Source organism: Aulostomus chinensis, chromosome 1, assembly GCF_037954235.1.
Source record: "Aulostomus chinensis isolate RoL2024-O1b breed Wild chromosome 1, RoL_Achi_v1.0, whole genome shotgun sequence".
Lineage (NCBI taxonomy): Eukaryota > Metazoa > Chordata > Actinopteri > Syngnathiformes > Aulostomidae > Aulostomus > Aulostomus chinensis.
The window spans coordinates 11,959,317-11,985,985 of record NC_141320.1 but is presented as its reverse complement, the minus strand read 5'-3'; the positions used below and the strand labels follow the sequence as shown (position 1 = coordinate 11,985,985).

At 44.8% G+C, this 26,669-nt stretch overlaps 1 protein-coding gene across 1 annotated transcript; it reads right to left on the bottom strand.

The window, feature by feature from the left end:
- Positions 1 to 4,728: 4,728 nt before the first annotated feature.
- Positions 4,729 to 26,457, bottom strand: LOC147270368 (uncharacterized). The gene is made up of 10 exons (XM_086186853.1): positions 26,334 to 26,457; positions 24,631 to 24,706; positions 21,709 to 21,910; positions 21,023 to 21,429; positions 15,447 to 20,746; positions 14,155 to 14,380; positions 13,545 to 13,768; positions 13,111 to 13,386; positions 9,146 to 9,252; positions 4,729 to 8,697 (listed from the first exon to the last, which is right to left on the bottom strand). The coding sequence occupies exons 2-10, from the start codon at positions 24,694 to 24,696 to the stop codon at positions 8,486 to 8,488; spliced, it is 7,020 nt and encodes a 2,339-aa protein (XP_086042979.1). The 5' UTR covers positions 24,697 to 24,706; positions 26,334 to 26,457; the 3' UTR covers positions 4,729 to 8,485.
- Positions 26,458 to 26,669: the final 212 nt, after the last annotated feature.

Below are 26,669 nucleotides of genomic sequence, written 5' to 3'. Positions count from 1 at the left end.
TTTTTACCAGAAATATACTGTATATTTTGAAATGCCTGCTCACACCGGCCCATCCGGCTACATCCACCAAACTTTACACACATAATATAATATAATAATATAATATAATAACCCTGAACACAAGCCCCAAAGCAGTAGTTGTTTTGTTTTTCTTCATAAAGGAGGTGCACAGTCATGACTACGATATCTCTGGCAACAAACATGGAAGGGGCTTTGGGGTCTTGTGTTTCAGCTCTGTAACTTCTGGATGGCTGAAAATGTCAGAATCAGTCCTCTCACTGACATCAACCATTGGTGTGACTTTTGGTGGCTTCAGCTCAAATGAAACCAGGGAAGAGGGGCCAGACTTTGAGGAGCCCCTTAGGGTTAGTGGATGCCCCGGGACCGTGCTTGGGCCCCTTAGCACCTAGATGGCTGAAATTCCCAGCACATGCTACTCTGGGGCATCACACTATGTGTGTAAAGTTTGGTGGATGTAGCCCAAGTAGAAGCACCAGAACCCAGATTTGATCCTCAATTCTGCTCCAAAAGGCTCTCGGAGTGCAGAAGTCCCAGACCCTGATTTTGCCCAGTTTCACAAGGGGATAGTTTTTTCTCTTTCAACCTAGGAAGTTGAAATTTTAGTGTGTTGTTCTGTCCTCCATAAGGATCACATCTGTGCTGGTTTGACCCCCCTAAGTCCTTTCTGCTGTCCGTAAAGGGTGTGGCAAAGTCCAGTAAAGTCTTTAAGCATCATAACTGGTCAAAGTTGCTCCAAATGAGATGAGCTTTCTGGGAGGAGTTCACACCTCTGCCAGAAACCAATATTTAAAACTTTGAAGCCCCACCTCCTTCCTGAAGCTACTTCCTGTTTGGGAGGGGGTTCTAGAATTATTCCACCAGATTAGGATTTCATAAAGTTTCAGGTCTGTATCCACTGGAGAGGCCAATGAGAGCAAAAGAGCAACAGGGTCAAAGGTCAACAGGCCTCGTGTCTCAGCCAGGCCTCAAAGGGTTAAGTGAGCCTTTTGGAGCTCCTTTGAAAAAAGGCCTGACACCAATCTTGTTCAGGACCAACATGAAGAAGGATCTTTGGAACATTTTCACATCTTTAAGACCGCCTTGACTCCTTTTTATAGCAGGAGTCACTGAACAGCACAAAGCTGCTATTGCAGCCATCAGGCCTCATTTCTGATCAGTTATTATTGTTGAAACAAAGCTGAATATCAATTATTGATTTTTATTGTCATCATTTTGAACACCTGATGAGAGAAACACAATAAAAACATTTGAAAAGGAAGGATCAGAGTGTTGTTGTACTGCAATACTACAGTACAGCATCAGAGACACTCAGTTATTGATTGCCTGAATGATTGATTTCCCCAGAAGAGGAACAGCTTTGTTGGAGCAGTAAAAATACACACATCAGAACGACAAAGTTACATTGGAAAAGAAACTACATGACATTACCAGCACAACATCTGAAGAACAGTTAGGATCAATTTAACTGGCCAGATAGTTAGGATTTCTTTAATGATATCCTTGATGAACCCAGACATCAGAGTGGTTTGTTCCCCTCAATCATAAATCTGTAAATACAGCGTGAAGTGATGGAACTAAAAGGCCACCTCTGAGTGCAGGAGTGAGCCTCTGTGACGGATGTGACGTCAGCAGACCGCCATGAGTTTGAGTCATTGTTTATATTCTTAATGCTGATTGGTCGATCTATAATGGTGACAAATGGACTTCGTAGGTAGAATAAACATCCAGAAATTAAATGAATTTGTAGATTGTCTTATTAATCAAAAGATAAAGTAGCAGCGTGCTGTCTTCACTCGATCGTTCCTTATTGACTGCTAACTCAAAAGAAATGGACTTATGATGTTTAATGCCCCTCCATCCATTTTCTACACTGCTTATCCATCAAGGTTGTGGGGGGCTGGAGCCTATCCCAGCAGCCTTCAGGCAAGAGGTGGGTTCACCCTGGACAGGTCACTAGTCCATCACAGGACCAACACATAGAGACAGACAACCATTCACACTCACAGTCACACCTACGGTCAATTTAGAGTATCAATCAGCCTCGTCCTCTCTTGATGTCTTTGGACTGTGGAGGAAGCTGGAGTACCAGAGAGAACCCACACAGGAACAGGGAGAACATGCAGACTCACACAGCCGGGACTCCAATCTGGAACCTTCTTGCAGTGAGGCAACAGTGCTGACCACTGCACCATTGTGTCACCAGAAAGTGACACCAGATTGTTTGGATTCTCTGTAAAATGAAGTACACATGAACATAGCACCTTCTTCACAGGGCTGGTGGTGCAGTGGATAAAGAGTCTGACTACGGATCAAAAGGTTCTAGGTTCAACTCCTGGCCACCTGGTTTTCAACTTCACACTGAGAGGCCTTCACACCTGAAGTGAGACACACTGATAAAAGTCACTGAGCTCCTCCCAGGTTTCCTCCTTGTCTGCTGTCAACATGAACACACGAATGATCCTGCTGCCTCTCACATGAGAAGCAAAACATCCCAGTAGAAGCTGTTGACTTTTGTATCAGAACAAGGAGGAAGGAGCCATTGAACATGAAGAACAAGTGGATGCAGAGTTTTATTGGTGTTCAGGAATCAGCCTCTGGAAAACTGGGGTAGTGGAGGCTCCAATCTTCAGAGCCTCACCATCTGACAATTTCTCCATCTTTTCATCTTGAACCATCAGCAAAGGCAGAGGCAGAGGTTCAAGATGACCTCCCTCCAAAGGCAGTGGGTGGTGTTCTCAGAGCCTCCCAGCAGATCAACCCCTCCCACTCTCATTCACACAGAGGCATCAAAGAAAGGCAACAGGAAGATGGTTCCTCCTGCTGTTCAGTAGTCAGTCCAGAATCTGGGTCACCAACAAAATGCTGGATCTCCTCCAGAGTGTGGATGAGTCCACTGCTGGGATTGGAGCTCTCATGGAGCCGTCACCTGACATGAGCACACAGAGTCACCTGACCGCTCCTCCACTGAAGCTAGAAGACTGAACAGGGCTGTTGTTTACTTGCTAGCTGATGGGTGAGCAGCTGATGTTTGCAGTCACACTGAAATAAACTAAAATAGAGTCAGGAGCTCAAATCCTGTCAGCACCAAAGGAGCCACGTCTCCTCCACCTCAGTCACACAGAGACTCCTCAGGATTCCTTCATCTCTCCATGTCATTTTGTAGCAGGCTCCTGCTGCTCCACCCTGCCTCCCCCTGACAGACTCAGCTCCTCTGAGACTGAAGGTAGCTAGGAAGCTCAATATTGGAACCATTTATGCTAATAGACATCATTAACATTCCCATCCAGTAACGATGAGCTCTCTCCAGCAGTTTGGTTGACAGTTAATGAGCAGGCAGGTCGTGCTTCATTTCCATAAAAGTGACTAATATTTGTTGAAAACTAAAGAGGCAGAAAGCTGAACCTTACATGAACCCATGACCTTCCGTGTCGTTTAACATGTTTTATGTAACATGAATGACACATCAATATCCAAATATATACATGACATCAATTATCTCTTGATACAGATAAACATCTATAACAAGTGAGAGAAGTCATGTTGTTCTCCGACCTCTCAAAGGTACATAGCAGTGCTGGAGGAGTGCTGACATCATCATTCTGGTTCCTTGCTGGATGAAGGCCTAAACTCTGCAGTGAAACCTACTGCCTTGAACTCCCTCTTCATTCTGGCTCAGGCTTTTCCTGCCAACAAGGCAGTGGCAACAGAGGCAGTCAGCTGATGTCCACAGCTCAACATGAGAAGGACACTTTTCTTTGAAGACAAAACTTTCAAGGAGTTTTTCCTGCCAATCCAGGACAGCACAACTCCCAAACCAATGTTGGGCAGTTCCTTCAAAGCTGTCATGCCTTATTTATTACTTCTTACTGTCATTTTAAAATAATTGGTTCCATTAGGACTGTGTCTGCCAGCGCTTGGTGACTGTACAGGAGGTCTGTGGAACGCAGGGCCACCACAAGCCCATTTCCTCAACTCTCCATTTAGTCCAGAGGTCCCCCAAGTCTGGACCAGTGAGGAGAAATGTGATAGTGGAGAAGACCTTTTGTTCTTCAACTGGTCCAACTTGATGGTGAGTCTCCTTTTATCAAGGGTTACTGAATGCTTGTGTTATTTATGGCATTGTTAACACTTTAGAAAGCCTTCATTCTCTCTAAACAAGACATGGAAAAACTCGTCCATGCATTTATTCTTAGGAGGCTAGATTATTGTCATGGTGTCTTTACAGGTCTCAGTAAAAATCAATCAAGCACCTGCAGCTCATCCAGAATGCTGCCGCCAGAGTCCTGACCAACACTAAGAAAATGGACCACATTACACCTGTCCTTAAATCACTGCACTGGCTCCCTGTGTGTCAAAGGATTGAGTTCAACATCCTGTTACTGGTCTATAAGTCACTGAATGGGCTTGGGCCTAAATACATGTCAGAGCTGCTGGCTGGGTATGAAGCATCCAGACCCCTCAGGTCATCAGGGACAGGTCTACTCAGCGTCCACACCTGTGGAACAAACTGAACCTCTGAGGGGGGCACAAACTGTCAGCTCATTTAAATCAGGGCTGAAAACACTGCTGTTTACTGCAGCCTTCTGATAGTATTGATTTGGGATTGATCTGGGTGATTTGGTATTGATGATTGATCTAATATTGATTTGTCTGCTGTCAAATTGATTTTAAATGATTTTTGAATGTTTTAATTCATGTTTTCGATTTTAAACTGATTCTAACTTTCAATTTCTCATTCTCTCTGTAAAGCACTATGAATTGCCCTGTGTATGAATGGTGCTATACAAATAAATTTGCCTTTGATTCAGAGCTGTAAAGAACCTTTAATCCATCAGAGCACCAGGTAAGGTTCACATTTTACAGCCTTTATAAAACAAGAAGTGAAGTTCTGTGGTGCAATTGTAGTGTGTGGGTGTTGTTTTTTTCCCTTCAGGGGGCTGGAACAGCAATCCCTCTGCCGGACAGTTCCAGGGCATCTTCCAGCATCTGATGGTCCGGTGTGGTGTCTCACCAAGTGGGCAAGGCAACGTGGCAGCACAGGATGACACAGCCTCTCCGTCTGCTGTTGAGATCTCCTCTGCTGAAACTGCAGACAAACTCCCTTCCCACAGGCTTTGGTGGTCTTGTGGACAATGCTTTGGTCTTTATCACAGGGTTTGTGGTTCAGAGGGTTCTAAAAAGGACTCTTGTGATGTGTGCAGTGCCAGCCTGGTGACAGACGCCATACACTCTTCACATGATGAGAGCTACCACCTACTTGTGCTCAGACATAATGGTGGGCCTATGATTCCAACTGAAGGCACAGTCAAGGTGGTGCGGGCAGCAGAGCGGGTGATTGGCCAGGTCCACTCAGAGCCAGTTCCCAAAATGTCAGCAGTCATGCATGTGGTCCGTGAGGAGACTGGCACGGATGATGTGTTTTTGCTTGGGGACATACTGGAGACACACAATCTGCCATTGACAACCACCATTCAAACCTACTAAAACTAGTGGTGTCTGGGTTCCCCAAAATTAGGCTCCACCACATTGCACAACTCACCTCACTCAAATACCAGAGTGCAAGCACAAGAAAGCCACTGAGCCAAACTGGTCTCTGTACACACCTGGTGTCAATAGCATGACAACTGAGCAGTTAAATATCACTTTTATTGTGTAGAAACACCATTCCTCCAGATATGTAATCATTGATACACATGTAAATGTCTCTGGATGCACTGTAGGAGCAAGTAGCCCTGTTCCAAGATGGCCGCCCTGTAGGCACGCTGCTGTAGCGAGCCTCAGCAGTCAATGTGGCATCTAGTGTATGTATATACTGTATGTCTATGGATGGAATACACTGCAAGGGCAGGCTAGCTAACATTTAATTGATGAAAAGAATCAGAAAGGCAGTTACAATGACATCATCAATACAAAACCTTGTGTTACAAAGGTGAGGTGAACAATTTTAACAGTCAATCTCAAATTTAGGCCTGAAATTAGAAAATAATATTAGCTAGCTAGCTAACATGAGCTAGTTAATGTTAGCAAGCTGGCGATATTTAGCACCACCAACTAGTTCAAACAAGGTCAACAGCTGTTATGATGATGGTCACATGATTGAAAAGATTCAAAACAACTCTGTGTATCAATGTGAGATAGAGTTACATAAATGAATAGAACATTACTCACTGACTGAAAACTGAAAAAGCACCAGACTTTGGTCAACTTTTTTGCCGACTTTTTTTTTTTCTTTTTGCAAAGGAAAATTTCTTTGTGTAGGACCTTTTATCCACAGGGCAATTCAGAGTGCTTTACAGAGGTAGAGGGAGAACTGAAAGTTCTCAAGAGTTTAAAATTAAGTAAGTGAATTAGAACATTCAAAAGTCATTTCAAATCAATAAAAGTTTAAAATCAATCTGACAGCAGACAAATCAATATTAGATCAATCCATCAATACCAAATCAATACACTGTCAGAAGGCTGCAGGAAACAGCAGTGTTTCCAGCCCTGATTTAAATGAGCTTACAGTTTGTGCCCCCCTTACTGTGTGTTTCCACCGAATGCAAATTTGCGTGAACAGTTTCTATTCAAAGTCTATTTGAACGCGCGAATTACGCGAATTTTCAGTCTGGCGGCGCGAATGAGTGAAATTCGCGAGGCGAAATATTCGTGCCACGAAATTCGCGAGGTGAAATATTTGCCATTCGCACAAGGTGAAAATATTGAACTTTGGAGAAAAATTCACATCAAGACAGTCAATCAGCGTTGAGGATGTCCCGACGTCATGGCTGACTGACTGACTGACTGGCTGTGACTGACAAGATGGCGGACAAGTTGATGTGGCTATGTGTGGAAACCCGGTGCTATATGACACTACGTGTAAAAATTACAAGAACCGGTTGAATAAAGTGGTATCCATTCGTTACATTCTGTCACCGATCCTAGCTAGCAGGTCGTCAAACTGGCCAGTCGTCATCCGAAAATACCGCTTGAAGCGGAGGTTATGCAGACGGAGCCCTTGGAGGAGCTCGGTTCACCGAGTGGTTCAATTCACTGAGCTGAGCTCGCCTCTAGATGGTGTTGATAACCCAGATACGACGGCGTTTAGTTTTCTGGTGTATTTCTGCCTTCCACGGCAGGTACAACACAACAGTTCTGTGAATATTCATGGTGAAATGGCAGAAGGAAACGTTGCCGGAAATACTCGCTACTCGGGCAGGCGAAATTCGCGTTCGCGTCCAGTGTGAACACGCAGTCAGAGGTTCAGGGAGTTTGTTCCACTGGTGTGGACCACAGAAGCTGAAAGCAGCTTCACCCTTCTTGGTTCTGACCCTGGGGACGCTGAGTAGACCTGTCCCTGATGACCTGAGGGGTCTGGATGCTTCATACCCAGCCAGCAGCTCTGACATGTATTTAGGCCCAAGCCCATTCTGTGACTGATAGACCAGTAACAGGATGTTGAACTCAATCCTTTGACACACAGGGAGCCAGTGCAGTGATTTAAGGACAGGTGTAATGTGGTCCATTTTCTTAGTGTTGGTCAGGACTCTGGCGGCAGCATTCTGGATGAGCTGCAGGTGCTTGATTGATTTTTTACTGAGACCTGTCAAGACACCATTACAATAATCTAGCCTCCTAAGAATAAATGCAAGGACGAGTTTTTCCATGTCTTGTTTAGAGAATTTACAGAAGAATTATCTTGATGTAGAACCGTCTCTGGTGATAAAATGGTGTCGTCTGGACCTCTGGACCCTCTCTCTGTACCTAGGTAACAATCAGTGGCTGTGCATGTGTCCATGTGTTTTTGATATCTGGAAAAGTAATTGTAGCCATGACTTTCCAGAAAGTGTACCTTATTTTTTGTTTAAATATAATGTGTTTGTATTATCCCATATAGGATGGTTTTTGCCAACGTCCAGACACGAAAATAAAACATTCATACAACATCCTTGGTCAGGGGGAGCAGGAGACGATGACAGGAAGCCTTGATAAAGAGGCAAGTAGATGTTCTTGGTTTGGTAAGGGTTAATTATGATTAGAGCCTATCCCAGCATCAACGGTCGAGAGACGGGTTACACCCTGGACAGGTCCCCAGTCCATCGCAGGGCCAACACACAGAGACAAACAACCAGTCACACTCACATTCATACCTACGGTCAATTTAGAGTATCAGTCAGCCTCGTCCCCTCTTGATGTCTTTGGACTGTGGAGGAAGCTGGAGTACCAGAGAGAACCCACACAAGAACAGGGAGAACATTCAAACTCCACACAGAAAGATCCCGCGCCCGAGCCGGGACTCGAACCCAGAACCTTCTTGCTGTAAGGCTACAGTGCTAACCACTGCACCACCATGCAGCCCTAGAATAGCTTTGACATTAAATAAATTCAAATGTGTGTCCTTGTCTGAAACTTAGTCTTCTTTTTACTTTTTTCCCTGCAAATGTCCCTATGCATTCCATCAACTGCTGCTTCCATGGCTCAGATCTTATTCAGCATTTTGTGATCGAGAAAGTGCTCTTTTGAATGACTGGTACTCTTGAGTGTTTGGGCTCTTGTAGCTCCCATCGTTAACCCATGAAACAAGACGGTCCCTCTCACTGGTGTCAATGATGCCTTTATCATAGTGTTTTTCTATCATCAGCCTGAAGCCCACTTCATAGTAGTCTGCACTGTGGCTGGTGGTCTTGGATTTCATACCTGTGAAAAGAAAAAGAGTCAGGTGGGAAGAGAACACAGCAAAGTCATATTGAATGTTGTGGGTTGTGGGTCTACTGCTCTGAAGGCAGAAATACCTGCAAGAGGTGAAAGGAAGGGAGAGAGAAACCCACTGACTAATGGCAAGTCTTTGCCAGTCGGCACATACACTACCATTAGGGGATGGTTTAAGTCAAGCCTGAAACAGCTCGAACTCGAAGCTTTATCAAAAGCAAATGAAGGCCACTCTTAAATGCAGGGATGGTGTCCCCTCTCAGATCTGAGAAGGACTGATGGTTTCACAGGAGAGGAGCCTGAAAGCTGGAAGCTCATGGCCCTCCAATCTGTGTACGTCCTAAAGAGAAGTTGTGTTCAAGTTCAGGGCTGTGCCATGTCACAAGTCCTGTTTGTGATTTTCTTGCACATGACTATGAATCATAGTTGTGGTTACCTGCATCCTGCTTGAGAGACCGTGAAGTTGTAGGATGAGACACTATGAACATCTTCTTCAGGGTTTCCTCCATGTCGCCCTTAGCTAAGCCTTTAGCGATCTCCCTCCTGCATACGTGGGGGGAAAAAAACAGCCCAAGTGAGTAAATCATGCTGCTATACATTTAATATGGAGATCAGACTGATGTTGTGCTTTGTTTGAAGTGTCATGTGGGGCCCCATAGTTCAGGCAGTGGGGCAGTCACTCAGTGGGTTTTCAACTTTAATCATAAAAACAGTCATTATTTTTTTCCCAATTTTGACCCATAAAATTACAATGAGAATTGAGATTTTTCCCAGATTATTCACTCTCACTGCCTCCATACATACATTTGACGAAAGTGATGCTCTGACTTTCACAGAAACTCTTATTCAATACATTGTTATGATCCAGCATTCCTGTGTCTAACTCACTCTCTCTGCCTAGCCCCAAGTTCCGCCCCTGTTGGTTGGTGATTGGCTGCTTCCTCTGTCAGTCATTCTGCGGCACACGGGAAACACCAGCTGAAGCCATTTCACTGATGACCCTCCGGGGTCTATAAGTCTGAGCTGGTCGTTTCTGTGTTGCCAGAATATTAAATAGCGTTCGTCGTCCTGACCTGCTCACTTTCCGTTCAATTTGTAAGTTTTTTTCCAAGTTCGCTGCCTCGTCGCTGATTTCTAGTTTTTCATTGTTACATTTTTTTCTAGTCCGAGTAGAGAGCACTCCTCGTTGAGTGAACTTTTTTCTAAGTGTGATTTCACTCCACCTTTTTCCTGAGCCACTGGGGTGAGCCAGAAGACCCAGTTTTTCTGTGGTATTTTTGTTAGTTATTTTCCGGATTATAGCAGGTGAGTGCTGACTTTTTGGATTTCCTTTCCTCTTCTAATTTGGCTCGCTGATTCCTCAGCCTTGATTTATTTTCCTCTCCAAATTCTTGTTTCCCCCCAGAGTTCGTCTGGTGGTCGCCCTTTGTTATCGTTCTTTCAGCTTATAGTGCTGCCCGTGTTTAGATTTTAGGGTTTTTCCAAATTTTAGTTTTTGCACCCGTGCGTTTTCAGTGTCTTACTTGTTTGTTGTACCTCAGAGAAACCATGACCATTGTACACCAATAAACCTCATTTGTTTAAAGCTTGAGCTCCTTGTGTGGACAAACTGTCTCCTCTTGTGCTGATTCTGGTAGCCTGGTGAAGGCAGGTCTAACAGAAATACTCTAAAACTCTTCAAGCCTTCTTCTGTGATTCCAAAAGGCCATCATGCTGTCTTTCACCCACTTGGATTTGCTTTGTCTCCGTACGGAGACTCCCTGGCAGGGATTTCTACTTACAAAAAACACAATGTGTTTGTATTATGTAAGAGATGAGATGCTACAGCCTCCGTCACAGTCAGAGAAGATGGAGCAATGAAACTGAACTGGAAAAGAAGATGGTGGTCTCAGACGATACTGAGTGCCCCAATACACTCCACTATTTAACAAACTCATTTGTGCCTACACCAAATTATTTCATTCCATTCACGGAGTTCTCATCACTGGCTAATATAGCTTGTGTTGATTTGTTACAGGTTTTTATGGACATAGATGATTACATAGATGTAGACTACAAGACCACTCCCCTCAGGAGTAATGAGGTATCTTTATCTTCTATTCTACTTCTCTATTGTACTCTATCATCCTCCTTTTTTGGTCAGCCTCCCATGCAGTTCAGGACCAACTTCCCTGACTTTAGCCCTAGAACTTGTAGCATCTTTTCTCCTGTCACCAGAAACAAGGAAGCAGATTTTTGTGATGATTTTCAGGCATTTGTGATCTATGTCTATGATTTATTTTTGGACAAATTGTAACTTTTTCCTGTAAGTCCCAGGTATTTATACTAATGGATGATATTGCAATATTTGATTCCTTAATGTCCATCCATCCCTCCAATTTCTTCTACTTATCTGGGATCAGGTCAGGGGGCAGCTGCCCAAGTAGGCTACTTCATCATGCCTGAACCACGTCATCTGACTCCCCTCGATGTGACGGAGCAGCACTTCTACTCCGACCTCCTCCCCTGTCTCTAAGGGAGAGCCCTGCCAACCCCCAGAAGAAACTCATTTTAGGTGCTTGTACCTGGATCTCACCCTTTCGGCCATTACCCAGAGCTGAGGGTAGGTACGTAGATCGACCAGGAAATTGCAAGCTTTTCCTTTTGGCTCAGCTCCCTCTTTACCACGATGGATTGATGCTGAGTCCGCATCACTGTAGATGCTGCACCAATCCACCTGTCGATCTCATGATCCATCTTTCAGTCACTCATGAACAAGACCTCAAGATACTTGAACTCCTCCACTTAGGGCAGGGTCTCATCCCCATCCCAGAGATGGCACTGCACCCTTTTCCAGGCTAGAACAATGGACTCGGACTTGGCAGTGCTGATTCTCATCATGGCTGCTTCACACTCTGCAGCAAACTAATCCAGCAAGAGCTGAAAATCATGGCCTGATGAAGCCAACAGGACCATATCGTCCTCTAAAAGCAGAGACCTGATCCTGCAGACACCAAACTGGATCCCCTCAACACACCAGCTGTGCCTGTTTTATGACCAGGACAAAAACTGTCCTGGTGCTCCTCCTGGATCCGAGGTTCAACTATGTGATGCACCTCCCACCCAATAGGCCTCTCCAGGAAGGCTGAGGTGTGAGATCCCTTGATAATTTGAACACACCCTTTGGTCCGCCTTTTAAAAAGAGGAACCAACCACCCTGGTCTCCAATCCAGAGGTCCCCCCCCCCCCCCATGTCCACACGATGCTGCAGAGTTGTGTCAACTAAGGAAGCCCTACAGCATCCAGGGCCCTGAAACACTCCGGGCAGATCTCAGCCACCTCTGGGACCCTGCCATCAATGAGCTCTTTGACCACCTCAGGAACCTCAGCCACAGTGTTAGGAGAGCCCACCCTAAATTCCTTAGGCACTGCTCCTCACTGGAAGATGTGTTGGTAGGATTGAGGAGGTCTTTTAAATATTCCCTCCACAGATCCACAACATCCCGAATCAAGGTCAGCAGCACACCGCCTTCACCATACATGGTGTTGAGAGTGCACTCCTTCCCCTTCCTGAGATGGCTGATGGTGGTGAAGAATCTCTTTGAAGCCATTCTTTCTCCATGGCCTTGCCGCACTCCTTCCATGTCTGAGTTTTTGCCATAGCAACCGCAAAATCTGCATACTGCTTCGCCTGCCAGTACTTGTTGGCTGTCTTTGGAGTCCCATGGGCCTAAAAAGCTTGATAGGACTCCTTCAGCTTAATGGCATCCCTCACCACTGGTGTCCACCAGTGGGTTCTGAGATTACGCCACAACAGGCACTGGCCACCTTATGGCCACAGCTCTGATTAGCTGCTTCGAAAAAGGGAGGCATGGAATATGGCCCACTAGGACTCAATGTCTGTTGCCTCCCTTGGGACATGGTTCCCAGAGGAAATCTCCCAGAGGTTGGAGTTAAAACTCCTTCTTATGGAAAACTCCATCAGACAGTCTCAGCAGACCCTCATAATACTTTTTTGCCTACCAGGCCTGGCCGGCGTCCTCTCCTACCATTGTAGCCAACTGACCATCAGTTTGTGATCGGTTGACAACTACGCTCCTCTCTTAACCCAAGTGTCCAAGACATAAGACCTCAAGTCCACAAAGTCAATCATCTAACTGCAGTCCAGGGTGTCCTGGTGCCAAGCGCACATGTGGACACCCTTATGCTGAACATGATGTTCGTTATGGACAATCTGTAATGTGCACAGAAGTCCAATAACAAAGCACTGCTCCCCAAGGAGAGTATTCTCTTGTTCACCAGGTTAAACTCCTGGAATCCTGTATGTATGCCCAAAATAATACCTCTACTTCCAATATTTTTCATAGGTCCTCCAAAGACTGGAACACTTTTACAAGTGAGGTAAGTCTGAATCTCACATACCTGCATATCTTGGCAGCCCGACTGTTCCCAGTAGTGAGGGCTTCTTTGTGATGTTCAGTGCGGACCTCCATACACAGTAAGGTGTCTCCTCGGTTGTTGTGCTTGACCTTCCTCAGCTCTTTATAAAGATTTTGGAGCTTATTCGTGTCTTCTTCATGAGACCTTGGACTTTCAGTCTTTTCATCCAGAATCCTCAATGCTGTCAAATAGCTGTCTTTGGGCGGAATGTGATCTGCATTCACCTCATTGTTGCTGCACTTTCGAGCAGATTTCAGGCTGAAAAGATACAGATGTGTTCTTAATCATAGTGACATTGGAATAATAGAACTCTTGGAACTGCCACTAGTATTGGTAGTATACACATGTATAACCTGACCTGCTAACATTTTTGTGTTAACGACAGAAAGCGATAGGAATGATAAATAAACGCTTACTCTCTGTACTCTGCCACCATACCAAGATGGAAGGCTCTCATTTCATCGATTTGTTCCCTTGATAAAGTACTGGTGTTGATGGCATCCAGGAATTTTCGAGTGTCTTCCACTCTTGTCTCTTTTGTACCCCCAATGATGGTGAAAAGTCCTGGATTCTTGAAGGACTCCTCATATTGTCTGTGCAGCCTCAGGAGAGCAGCGTTCTGTGGTATATTCTGTTGGAGCTGAGGAGAGCAGCCAAAGATATCAGAACCCATCACATGGTCCAAGTTACATCCTCTCCACACGAATAATCAGCTGACATGCTGTACTTCCAACCTCATCTTTGTCAGAACTTTTTCTGTGAGATGATTATTACACAGACATATCTTCTTACAGAATACAGTTAAAAAGCTATCAATTTCATTGATGAGGCCCTATATTATCAGTAACAACATTATGTAATGTTACCATTTATTAACTCAGAATTAAAGTAAGAAAACATGCCCAATATAAAGTGTTCTATAGCTAACACACAATACAACAATACAGAGAAAACACACTTTTTCCAAATGGTCTATCAATTGTAAGTGTATGTGGAGGATTAGCAGAACAGAAGTAGTACTCATACTTCTTGACTGCACTTCCTGCGAAGATTTGCGGCATCTTTTCTCAGATTGTTGACATCTCTGTGCCCATCAGTGGTTGCCTGGGCAATAGCATGGAATAAGCAGTTCTGGCCCTCCGAGTCTACGTTGCTCGTTGTGCCATCTGGATGCACAACCCTAAAATGACCAGTGTATGGTTGATGTTCACCTCTGATCCTTCTGTTCACAGCTGATAGGTCACCATTGTTCCTGTGAAAGATGTTTAGGTGAGTTTAATGATGGATGAAATCATGCCTGGGCTGCACGGTGGTGCAGTGGTCAGCACTGGGGCCTCACAGCAAGACGGTTCCGGGTTTGAGTCCCGGCTCGGGCGCGGGATCTTTCTGTGTGGAGTCTCCATGTTCTCCTGTTCCTGTGTGGGTTCTCTCTGGTACTCCAGCTTCCTCCCACCGTCCAAAGACATGCAATTGGGGACGAGGCTGATTGATACACTAAATTGACCGTAGGTGTGAATGTGAGGGTGAATGGTTGTTTGTCTCTCTAGGTTGGCCCTGCGATGGACTGGTGACCTGTCCAGGGTGAACCCCGCCTCTTGCCCGTACGTGCTGGGATAGGCTCCAGCCCCCCCACAACCCTTAATAGAAAGGAATAAGTGGAAGACGAAGAATGAATGAATGAATGAATTAAATCATGCCTGCCATAACAAAGATGTTGTGGATACGTCGATAGTCGCAGAAAGTGCCATGGACTTGGAGGTTTCAGAAATATGTCTTTCAACAGGGTTGTGATGTGGAATAGAAACTCTATGATGCTAGTCTTCCATCCATCCATCCATCCATTTTCTTCCAGTTGTGGGGGGGGGGAGCCTATGCCAGTGACTGTCGGGCAAAAGGCAGGGTACACCCTGGACAGGTCGCCAGTCCATGGCAGGGCCAACACATAGAGACAGACAACCATTGGCTCTCCCACGCCTACAGTCAATTTAGAGTCTGGATTAACCTGGTCCCCTCTGGCATGTCTTTGGACTGTGGAGGAAGCTGGAGTACCAGAGAGAACCCACACAGGAACAGGGTGAACATGCAGAGTCACCAAGAAAGACCCTATGCTCCATCCAGGACTCAGACTCGGAACTTTCTTGCTGTGAGGCGACAGTGCTGACCACTGCACCACTGTGCAGCCAGTGCTAGTTTTATTATACATATTCATTATTACATGTTTATACATCTGTAATTTTAATCATTGAATGCTATCAAAGTCATCAAACATTTCTTTGCTGTTCAAGTGTGATGATTAATTTCAAAGATGTGATGCTTACTGTTGAGATGTGTCTTTGCTTTTAACCAGTTGAAGTGTTATGTCTTCATGGGATTTTCCTCTCCCTGGGTAGTACTCTTCATAGAGAGCTTTTCCTTGCTCATTTGTGACAGTGATGCGGATACCTTTGCCTTCCAGCAAGTTGCTTTCTGTGAGAATATGAAGATGAAGTGCCGTGGCAGGTATCCCAGAGCTGTCCAGACTCTTTGCATAGAGCAACAGTTCCTGTTCTTCAGCCTTTGGCAGGGGCTCCATTGGCGCCTGCGTGGCCATCCTCAGTTTGTAACTTGTCCTCTGATCATCGAAAAATCGCTGTGTTTTCTGTCTGCCAAGGACATTATTAACACATTTCCCAATTTTGTGGTTTACCCGTGAATTGGTGATGCGAGAGGTAATGGATGCCAGGTGTTCTACAAAAGCATTAACAAAAGCTTCGGACACACACTCTGCAATTTCCTGAATGAAATCTCCTTTCAGCCGTTTCACATCTGTCAAATTTTTTCTTCCATCTTTTACTTCATCCTTTTCCAGATATTCCATTTTTGTCAAAAACTGAGGGATAAACTGGTCATTGATGATACCTTCTGTTGGAACAGCCTTTAACATTTCAATGACTGACGTCATGTACTGGGCTGCACTCAAAGCCACGGTGACAGTTGCAACTATATTTGATGCTTTATTTTTCTCCAGAACTCTCAAGGCAGAGTTGGCCACTTGATGCAGAATGTTAATGACCTCGTGCACCCTTGTGAGGTTTGTTAGCAGTTGTGGAATGACTTCTGTGGTCATGTATATAACTGATTTGTGAAGGCGCTTCTTGGACTCAGGATCAATTTCAAAGTTATCTGTCTTTGCTTGGATTGCTTCCTTTGGTACTTCCTGGCTGATGAACTGAATCAGAGCATCATCCAAGGCTTGGTTTTGTCTAACTAATGATAAAACTTTCTTCTTGAAAGCTGACTGAAATATTTCTTTAAAAGTAGCCTTGAATCCTTCATACATACCATAATTCACAGCAGCAAGTACTCCTTGCGTTCCTAGTTCCTGAGCGGTATACTTTGCTGCATGTTTGATGACCTGCATCACTGTAACTGGCGCAGCCCTAGTGCCTCCGACAATGCCTTTAACTCCTCTGTGGATCAATGTCCTTATATTCTTCAGTCCGTTAAGTCCATGTTTCCACAGGAACTGTAATCCACCACAGACCAGAGATACTCCGATACTGATGCTTTTAGAAATGGCCCAGTCAGCCCAGGAGAAACTTCCCTTGAAAATCCCAATAGTGCCACTAATCATGTCAGACACTCCCTCACTTATTAAACCCAAGCCAATATTTGTAGCTGCACCAAATGATAAAGCACAGACTAAAGTGCCACCAAGCACTTGCAAGACACCGATGAAAAAGCAGATGAGAGAATCAAAGGAAAATCTAGGCTTCTTTTTTACTTCAAATACGATTGCCAGACCATAACTGTACATTTTCCTAAGTTCATTTGCTGTGACAAAGTCTTTCTCTTCCAGGAGAGAGAAGGTCGATGAGTCTTCTGTGATGGCATCATCTCCACTTTTCTGAAGTTCAACAATCTTATCCAGGGCACTCTCAATGTAACCCTTCCAAGATTTAAAGATGTTCATCCTGACCTGCATTTGCAGCAAGAGGTTAGTGTTTTCATGGTGGATTTTAAAATCACTCTTTGATGAGAGATTGCAGAAAATCATAGTGTTTGTTGTTTCAGACAGAAAAACATCCACCAAGTCCTGTGCTTTCTTCAGCAACTCTTTTCCTTCAGACATGTAACCTTTCTTGCGAAGGTTGATTGTTACATAAGCCTTGTTATACAGGGCAACAGCACTAAAAAATGGATCAGATTCAGCAGCATTCTGCCAGTATTGCTGTGCACCATAGCATTCTCTGCTATTGCAATGGTGTAGGTCCGTTCTGCTTGCTGCCTGCTTGATATGATCATGGAAGTTCCTGCTTTTCCCTTTAAGAAGTGAGGAGCTTCTCTGTTGTAAATGTCCTCGAAGATTTTCCATTAATTCCTGGATGTCTGTTTCCTTCCGGACTTCTCGAATGTGTGCTTCCTGTTGAATGAGCCAGAAAGCCCATGACTCCTTCAGTGAAGTCACAGCAGGATGATAATCAAATTTTGCCCGATAGCTTTTAAAACATTCTGGAACTTTGTTTATGTTTATGCCATCACAATTGATCTTCTCCCTCTCAGTGTATTTGTCTCGAAAATCATCCAAAAATCCACAAAATGTGGAGAACAGTTTTTGTTTCAGGTCAATCACATGGAACTCCCTCTCCATATGCTTTATGTGGTTGAGCTCGCTCTGTTCTCTGAGCTGCCTGATGATGTCAACAGACTGACCTTGGTAAGCAGACTCAAGTTGCTCTGTGTTGAGGATCATTTGTACCTTGCCTGGATTTCCTTTACGACCCGTGCGCCCAAAGACTTGCTTCTCCACACGTTGACTTGTTGGAACATATGTCAGAAGGACAAAGAGCCCCCCACATGTGTTGACCTTTGGGTCAATACGTATGTCAGTCCCACGTCCAGCAAGATTTGTAGCAATGATAATGTTTCCTCCACTAAATGTTTGATTCTCAATCTCATGCCTCCCACTGACTGTGTACATGGTGATTGGATGCATTTGATCCTTTTGCATTTCTCCGTGTAGCTCATTAGCTGTCTTGACATCCTCACATATTATAAGAACGACCTGTCCTCCGTCAGCAACTTTCTTTGCAGTTTCACAGACTTTCTCTATCCACAGTCTGTTTCCTCCTCGCACCTGAACCGCAGGAAGCTCTACCACCTTCTTACGCCGATGATTTGGTATGACATAGCTGTTGATCTTGTAGTGTTCAGATAGGAAGGATTTCTCTGCATCTCCTCCTAAAGTCCCTGAAACACCAAAAATGCCTTCTCCACTGAGATACTTTTCAAAGTAATGGATGTTTGACATGTAGTTTGTCACTGTAGTCAGTGGCGAAATGGCCAGGCAATGTTTCATCTCTAAAAACTGCTGGAGGCCATCCCCCCACTTTGTGCTCTTCTGTAGCACGCCACTGGACACAAAGTCCACAGGTATGATGGCATCATACTGATGGCTCTTACTTTCATCCTCATCTTTTGCCTCAGCCTCTGGGCCTTTCTCAATCAGGTACTCCCTACCCTCTACCATCACAATGGCTCTAAGCGCATTCTCAGCAAACTGCGGTAAGAGCTGTTCTGTGTACTCCTTCAAAAAAGATGGGATCACAATAAAGGCTTTGATTTCCTGACTATGCATTGGATCACATTCATCCGAATACTTGATTTTGGATTTTAAATAGTCAACAGTCCATGAGATGAGATTATTCTCTGCCATGATTTGACATGCGCAGCCCCTCTCAAGCAGAAGCAGTTTAACTTTGTCTTTTGGCGACTGTGAATGCCAGATTTCTCCATAAGTGATGGCTTTGTTGTCAGTCACAGAGAAGTATTCAAACAGGTCACCTCCTTCAACTATCGTCTCAAATTCTCGCAGCAGTTTATATTGTTCAGCAGGTCCAATTTTGTTCATGATTTTCTCAAGTGCCTTCAGCTTGGTATCCATTAAGTCCTGCTTTGCATCCTGGGCTTCCCCTTTACAATCAGCTTTTACCAAATCATCAATCTCATTTTGTGAGAAAATCTTAAGACTCACTCCAAGCTGCAGTATGTCCTCGATGGAAAAGTCCTCACATTCAGAGACATCCAATGCAGATACCACAGTGTTGTGGAAGAACTGGGGTCGACTGATCCAATTTATCTCCCATGAGTCCATCATTTCTATTGGTCGACATGCAGACAGCCGGGCCCAAATACCAGCAAGGACTTGTTCCATGTGCCTCAAAATACTGTCCTGATGAGACAAAAATGTTATTTGGACTCCGTTGTCCAAGGTCATGTAATCAACTTCGTCTACAATTACCATCTCAAACCGTCTAGTCCCCCTTGTTGTTTGCCCCTCAAAGTCCTGTCTCAATGTGTCAGCTGCAAATGTCCCTATTGTGCCATAAACTATGTCCTGGCTGTATGCCTCTTTAACCAGCTCTTCAAAATTTTCATTTGTCCTTTTATTTGGTGGAACAACAGATGATGTCAAACCAAGCTTGGAAAATAAGTTTTCCCATTCTTTTTGGTCCCGATTTGCTAAAACTGGAGAGCTTGTCACAATGTCCGGCTTGATTCCACGGATGGCTTGTATGGCTGCAAACATTGCTAAAATGCAAGTCTTTCCTTCACCTGTGGAAATTTCTATGAGCCGGCCCTTTTCTCCTCTGGCTTGTGGCAGCAGCAGTACAAGTAAGGATGCTAGTTGAGTCAGTCTGGGGAAGTAGCCTTGGACTTGGACCATTCCGAACCATCCTGCTAGTCCTGTTGTTGTTACCTTTGTGCACTCCTTCACAGCTATAGACATAAATAGCAACACCTTCTGAAGACAAGCAATGTCTGGATCATCCAAATAAAGTGAACATATCCTCTTTTTTCCTTTGTGGATTTGGTCTTTATTTAATGTTGGATTGTTGGGCAGTTTGGCCAGCTCGTCTTTGACATGTCGAAGCACATCTTCGACAATGTTCAATATTGTCTCTGGGTAGTTTGCTTCCCTCATTTCACTCATCAGTGTGTCAAGGTCTTTATCATCCTCACTCTCCACCTGTTGCCGCAGCCCATTTGCTGGATCTCTTTCCTGGAGAGCACTTAAAACAGAGGAACAGCTTAGTCTGTGGGTCAGTGCTATTTCAAGGACAGCTGTGACTTTGCTGCTTGGCCTCTTCATAACCCTTTGCAGAAAAAGGAAGATTTCCACTGGTGTCCAGATGCCATTAAAAAGGATATGTCCAAGAAGCACTCTGCTGGCAGATGTAAGAGCTGACACAGACTCAGTGACGCTGTATAAGATCCTGACTGCCAGGTCAGGGTTTTCCTTCTGCATGTGTTTTAATAAACTGAGCAAAAAGATGTGCTCTTTAGTTTTTGAGGCTGACAGGTAGTCTTCTCTGCCAGAGACACCGTCTTGGAGCAGCTGCAACATAGCCTTAACCACATTCAGTCTTTCTGTGAGGGTAAGATCCTCATAGCCAAATGCTCGTTCTATGGCTAACAGAGAGGAAAAGGTCACACGATCAACTCCAAAATACTTAATCATTAGCTCATTCTGAAGCATCTTCATCCTGTCTTCCAGTTTCCCCACTGTACGGCCTTTATCTTCACTGATTTTAAATTCCATCAGGATGTCAGCAAACTTCTGCTCCACCACTGAAAGCTGCATTGAAAAGGAGGACAACATACTTTAAAAAAACAGGATGTGCAGAATTGATTTTGAAGGATTTTAGCAGAGGAGAGTCAGGTTGTGTGGGGGAAGCAGGACCATAATGCACATACAGGAAGCAGGCAGGGAAACCACAACACACAAGCACAACTGACGTCCATATGAGAAGACCACAACTAAAGGTAAAACTGGACAGTCTCAAGGGCTGTAGTTCCAAACCAAACACTATGGCCCGAGTTGTGATACTAAGGATAACAAGAGGAAACCCACCTCATCCAATGGTTCTGTGGGGGTTGCTTGTCCTTGGTCAATGTAAACCATTTGGTTGTGCTCTTGCTTCTGTAGTTCCCATAATTCTTGTTGCTCTTGCCTCTGCTGTCGTAGTAGCTCCTGGCGTTCCTTTTCCTGTCTCTGCTGTTCTAGTTGTTCTTGCTCTCGTCTCTGCTGCTCTAAATGTTCCTTTTGTCGTCTCTGCTGTTCTAGTTGTTCTTGCTCTCGTCTCTGCTGTTCTAATCGTTGCTGCTCTCGTCTCTGCTGTTCTAATCGTTGCTGCTCTCGTCTCTGCTGTTCTAATCGTTGCTGCTCTCGTCTCTGCTGTTCTAATCGTTGCTGCTCTCGTCTCTGCTGTTGTAGTCGTTCTTGCTCTTGTCTCTGCTGTTGTAAGCATTTCTCCTTTTCTGTTGCAAGAGTATCTCTTGTTAGTAGGATCAACATGAATTAATTGGAAAGGGCATTAATTGGAAATAATGTAATGCACTCAGACTCAGCATTTTACATTAAATCAATGGCAGGTAGAAGTGAGCAATACTTGAAAAATGTAACCATCAGTAATAATAATTAATCTGTATTATACTTGTTAAAATTCTTCACCATAAAAACCTAAATAGCAGACCAGTTAGTGATGTTATTGAGCAGTAAACTGGTTTCTCAATATTGACACAATCTTAGCCTCTTACCAAAATGCGGGCACACGTGGTAATGTCCTTCGGTTCCACAGAGCAGTTGAAACTGTGAGCTGTTTCTGCATTCTCTTATAGTGTATTTATATCCACCATAATCACATTGTAGATCAGCCTCTTTGTGATTTTCATATCTCAGGTAGATTGGGTAGCCAACCTCAAAGACTGCAGTAGCACCAGGTGCTAAAGATCTGTATTCCTGCAGAGAAACAACGAGAAGACAATCAGGATCTGAATGCTATTTGTCTGTTCCTGAAGTGTTTCTTCAGTGTTCCTTCAAGGGTTCCAGTTCATCATTACAAAGAGCTATGGTAATCAGTTTTTTCCTGATCATATAAAGCTTAGAAAATGGAAATATTGAAGGGGTGGATGAAATAAGCACTTTTATTTAGTTTGAGAGGATTGCTCTACAGATTTTGATGGACTGCAGACTGTCACTGAGGGTGGTGGGGGGCATTAGGTTTGGTGGAGGTATACATTTGTGTGTAATCAGCATAACAGTTAATTCCATAATTGCACAGAGTGTTACCAAGAAGGAGAAAATAGATGATGATGACAAGTGGTCCCAGCACTGATCCTTAAGAATGCCATGATGAAGGGGACGCTGACATTTGGTTCCTATGCAAACTGCTTCCTGTCAGATTGGTACGGTGTGAATCAGAGGGGGAATGTGCTGTTGACTCCTCTACCATCCAGATGCTTCATGAATGTCAAACAGGGTCATGGGGTGATGGCAGCTTTCAGGAGGTCCTGACATATCAGGATGAAGTGCAACTTGTCTGCCCTGAAAACCCTTAGCATGGGAGCAGTGTTCCCTTTAATATTCATGTGTCTGGGCAGACACACAAGATCCCTGAGTGCACTGAGGATGTCTGTGAGCAACATTAGTTGTGCACGATGTGGCCACACACCAGTATCACACCAATTCACCTGATGAGAGAATAGCAAGGTACATGGCTTGTTAAAAGAATCAAATTACACCAGAAATTTTGATTAGTTTACTTTTAATATTTTTGAGGGTTTACCACTCAACCACTGAGCTGCTGTTGCCGTCTCTTAAGTCTGCTGAACTGTTGTTAGCTAGCTAACCTTTATGGTGCCGCGGCTCCTATGGGCAGGGCACATCCACAAGCACTGTCAATGCTATGATTGGCTGTGTAGTATAAATGTACAATTGTATTGTACACATCTGTTTTTAATTTTACTGTTTTTACTAAAAAAAACCACTGTTCATGACCTTTTTACTGCACTTTCAAAAACTGGTGACAAACGTTTCACTTCAGCCAGTGTATTTTGTCAGTCCCATGGAATGGTGATATCACTGACAAAATGATACTCTGAAATGGGCAGCAGCCCCCTTGGACGTGGCCTTTGTTTTGGGATGGAAAAACAAAAAACTGAGAACGATCAGGTGCTGGTGAATTCTACTTAAGTCCGAAATTCAAAAGATGAAGGCTCTATCATTGAGACTGTCGGGATTTTTTGGTTTGTGAGAGATCAGCCCCTCTTGCAAACATTAAGAACCCCCAGAGGTGGTCTTTAATTCAAGTGAATGAAGTCAGTGGACTGTTGTCATATTTCACGAAGGTGCGTAACGTTGAGTTTTAGTCTGCAAGGGGAATGCAGATCAAAGGTGCTTTTTTGGCCCCTGCCATCGCCACCACCACCTGATCCTGATCTGGCGAGGCTGGTGACACCCCCGCCCTCTGATGCTGTTGTATCCGTATCTCATCCTGTGCTGCACGTGCTACAGCAAAGCCTAATGATTTGCATTATTACAGTCCCCTTTTGTTGTTAAGATCAGATATTCAAAATCAGAGCACAGACCAGGGCACTAAGAGGCCATCAATAGACATCTGAGTATTCCCAGGTGGGTTCCAGGTGTAACCCTAGGCTAACCCTAACCCCACACAGGTGTGACATCACTCAACCAATCAGAGAGCCTGGTGTCGTTCCCTCTGAAGTCGAGATTGAGCCAGGACTTCGAGGTTGATTTTCCAGTGGTGTTCACTTTCAGCTCAGGAGAAAAGAGCACTCCTGACCTGCAGACCCAGACCTCCAATTGCTCCAGGTGAAGGAGAGAGCACATCTGATGTTTGCACGCAGGAGCATAAGGAGGTGGAGCAGGTGTGGAGGAGGTGGAGCAGGTCTGGAGGAGATGGAGCAGGTGTGGGAAGAGGTGGTCCATGTCTCCAGGTTCTCAGGCAGCAGTGCTGCTCCTCTGCTGGTCTGGGTGATGAGTTTCTAATATCTCATCCCTCATGACCCCACCGACCAGAGACCAGCCTCTTCTGGATCCATGGAGCAAACGTCTCCTGCTGCTCCTCTACATTGAGGCACCATGGAGGCCCCAGACCAGCCTCAGTTACAGGCTGGAGCACCTGGTGCAGGTGGAGCACCTGGAGCACCTGGAGCAGGTGGAGCACCTGGAGGACCTGGAGCAGGTGGAGCACCTGGAGCAGGTGGAGCACCTGGAGCACCTGGAGCACCTGGAGCAGGTGGAGCACCTGGTGCAGGTGGAGCACCTGGAGCAGGTGGAGCACCTGGTGCAGGTGGAGCACCTGGTGCAGGTGGAGCACCTGGAGCAGGTGGAGCACCTGGTGCAGGTGGAGCACCTGGAGCAGGTGGAGCACCTGGAGCAGGTGGAGCACCTGGAGCAGGTGGAGCACCTGGAGCAGGTGGAGCACCTGGAGCAGGTGGAGCACCTGGAGCAGGTTCACTTGCTGGTTTAAGGGTGAGGCTTGGCAAGAAAGGACCATGAGCCTGCTTAGAACCAGCAATGATGCTTGAGCCTGATGGAGTGGCAGCTTGATGATTGATTACAAGAGGACCCATGTCACATAAGGCAATCTCTACATTTCATTTGGTTCTTCTTAGGTTGGAGAAAGTGAAAGTTGTGAAAATCCCGTGAATACTCACCCCAGATTTAGTGTTGTGGTGCCACGTGTAGCCAGTGTCATTACATACAGAATAGGTTTTCCCCATGGTGTTCAGGCTGTAAATCACATTTACAGAAACACACACACACACACACACACACACACACAATATTATTTACATACATCAATTCAAATACAACACCGGCCTCTTGCCACCATCCAAAGACATCAAGAGGGGACGAGGCTGATTGATACTCTAAATTGACCGTAGGTGTGACTGTGAGTGTGAATGGTTGTCTGTCTCTATGTGTTGGTCCTGCGATGGACTGGTGACCTGTCCAGGGTGAACCCCGCCTCTCGCCGGAAGGCTGCTGGGATAGGCTCCACCCCCCATGATCCTTAATGTGTAGGAATAAGAGGAAGACAATGGATGGATGAATGAATGAAGTCAAATACAGCAGATGTGGCTCCATGGCTCCCAGGCAGAGGGCTGTCGAGCACATGAAAGTGTCTCTGGTTCGATCCCCACGTCCCTCCAGTGACCATGTCAAAGAGCCCTTGAGCAAGAAGCTGAGCTTCTAAGTGCCCCTGATGAGCAGGCAGCTCCTTGCATGGCAGCTTCACCCTCAGTGTGTGTGTGTCTGTGTGTGTGTGTGTGTGTGTGTGATATGTGAACGGGTGAATGAGAGACTCTACAGTACTTTGAGTGCTAAGGCAGAAAGGTGCTAAATAACAATGAGTCCATTTACTAAACCAAAGAGAGAACAAAGGAACAAATTTTTAAAAAAATCAAAAATGTCTTTTTCTAAAAAAGGTTTTATTTTAGAAAGTCAAGTGTCTAAAAACTGCACTGAACTTAATTTCTGTAATGTCATCGTAAAAAGTTAAACTGAATTGCTACTGATATTTGAACTTTATTATAGAAAAAATATTGAATACATGAAGTACAATACAAGGACAGTGACCAGTGTGCAATATGAATAAACAAGTAGAAATACCCATCTGTACAATCCATCCTTCCATTCATCCATCCACCATCCATCCATCCCTCCACCATCCATCCACCATCCATCCCTCCCTCCATCCCTCCATCCTTCCACTCATCCATCTTCTCCCTCTTCTCCTGTTAAGGGTATAAAAACGCCTGAAGCAGCAGACAATCGGTGTTGTTCACTGTAGCTGCATGATAAGAAGAGTGGTAGTTTCAGGATGTCACCACAGGAGGGCAGTAAGCCAATGAATTTGGATGGCATTACAAGACAATGAAGAGGCACAGGTTGTGAAGAGAACTTAAAAAAAAGACCGAATGGCTCCATCTAGTGGACATCAGGGCACATGGTCATCTTTATATTAAAGACTCTTCATAGAGCACTTTATTGTCTGAAGGCAGTGTGGTTAAAAAGTGTGTTTTCAATCGGTATTGTTGTAATTTTACAATCTTCAACAACCAGTCTGACAGAAACACTTTCACCTTCAAGTCTCTGATAATAATAACAACAGTGATTTGTGTCTAGAAGTCAACACTTTGAGCTGCCGCACATGGAGGAACCACGTCCTATCCTACTGTTGGTGTTGATAATATTATTGAGTGATTATGCAGGCTTTAGTTCAAATGACTGTCCCCAGCTGGGCACCATACACAGGATACATAAATGTGCTGATTGACTTCCTCACTACATGGCTTAGGATTAAAGCGTACTAGCCACTACCTACTAATGAGCTCGTAGAATAATGAATACTCACATGAGAGGAGGTTCTGTAACGACTGGTTAGAATAGTCTCTACACCTTCATGTAGCTCAGCTGTTGTCCTTCATAGAGTAAAAATGCCTCTGGCCAAGTACATTCCCTGTGTGTGTGTGTGTGTGTGTGTGTGGGGGGGGGGGGTCACTGAAACAGTTTCACTTTCAATTTCCTACAAAACTCCTGCTGACGTCACATTTCTCTTCAAAAGCAGCAGACAATCGGTGTTGTTCACTGTAGCTGCATGATAAGAAGAGTGGTAGTTTCAGGATGTCACCACAGGAGGGCAGTCAGCCAATGAATTTGGATGGCATTACAAGACAATGAAGAGGCACAG

Coding starts and splice junctions, on each gene's coding strand:
- LOC147270368 (XM_086186853.1), bottom strand. CDS start 24,696: ATGGGGAAAACCTATTCTGTATGTAATGACACTGGCTACACGTGGCAC. Junction 21,911..24,630: donor ACCACAACACTAAATCTGGG/GTGAGTATTCAC, acceptor GTTTCTCTGCAG/GAATACAGATCTTTAGCACC. Junction 20,747..21,022: donor CCACAGAACCATTGGATGAG/GTGGGTTTCCTC, acceptor TTTTCAATGCAG/CTTTCAGTGGTGGAGCAGAA.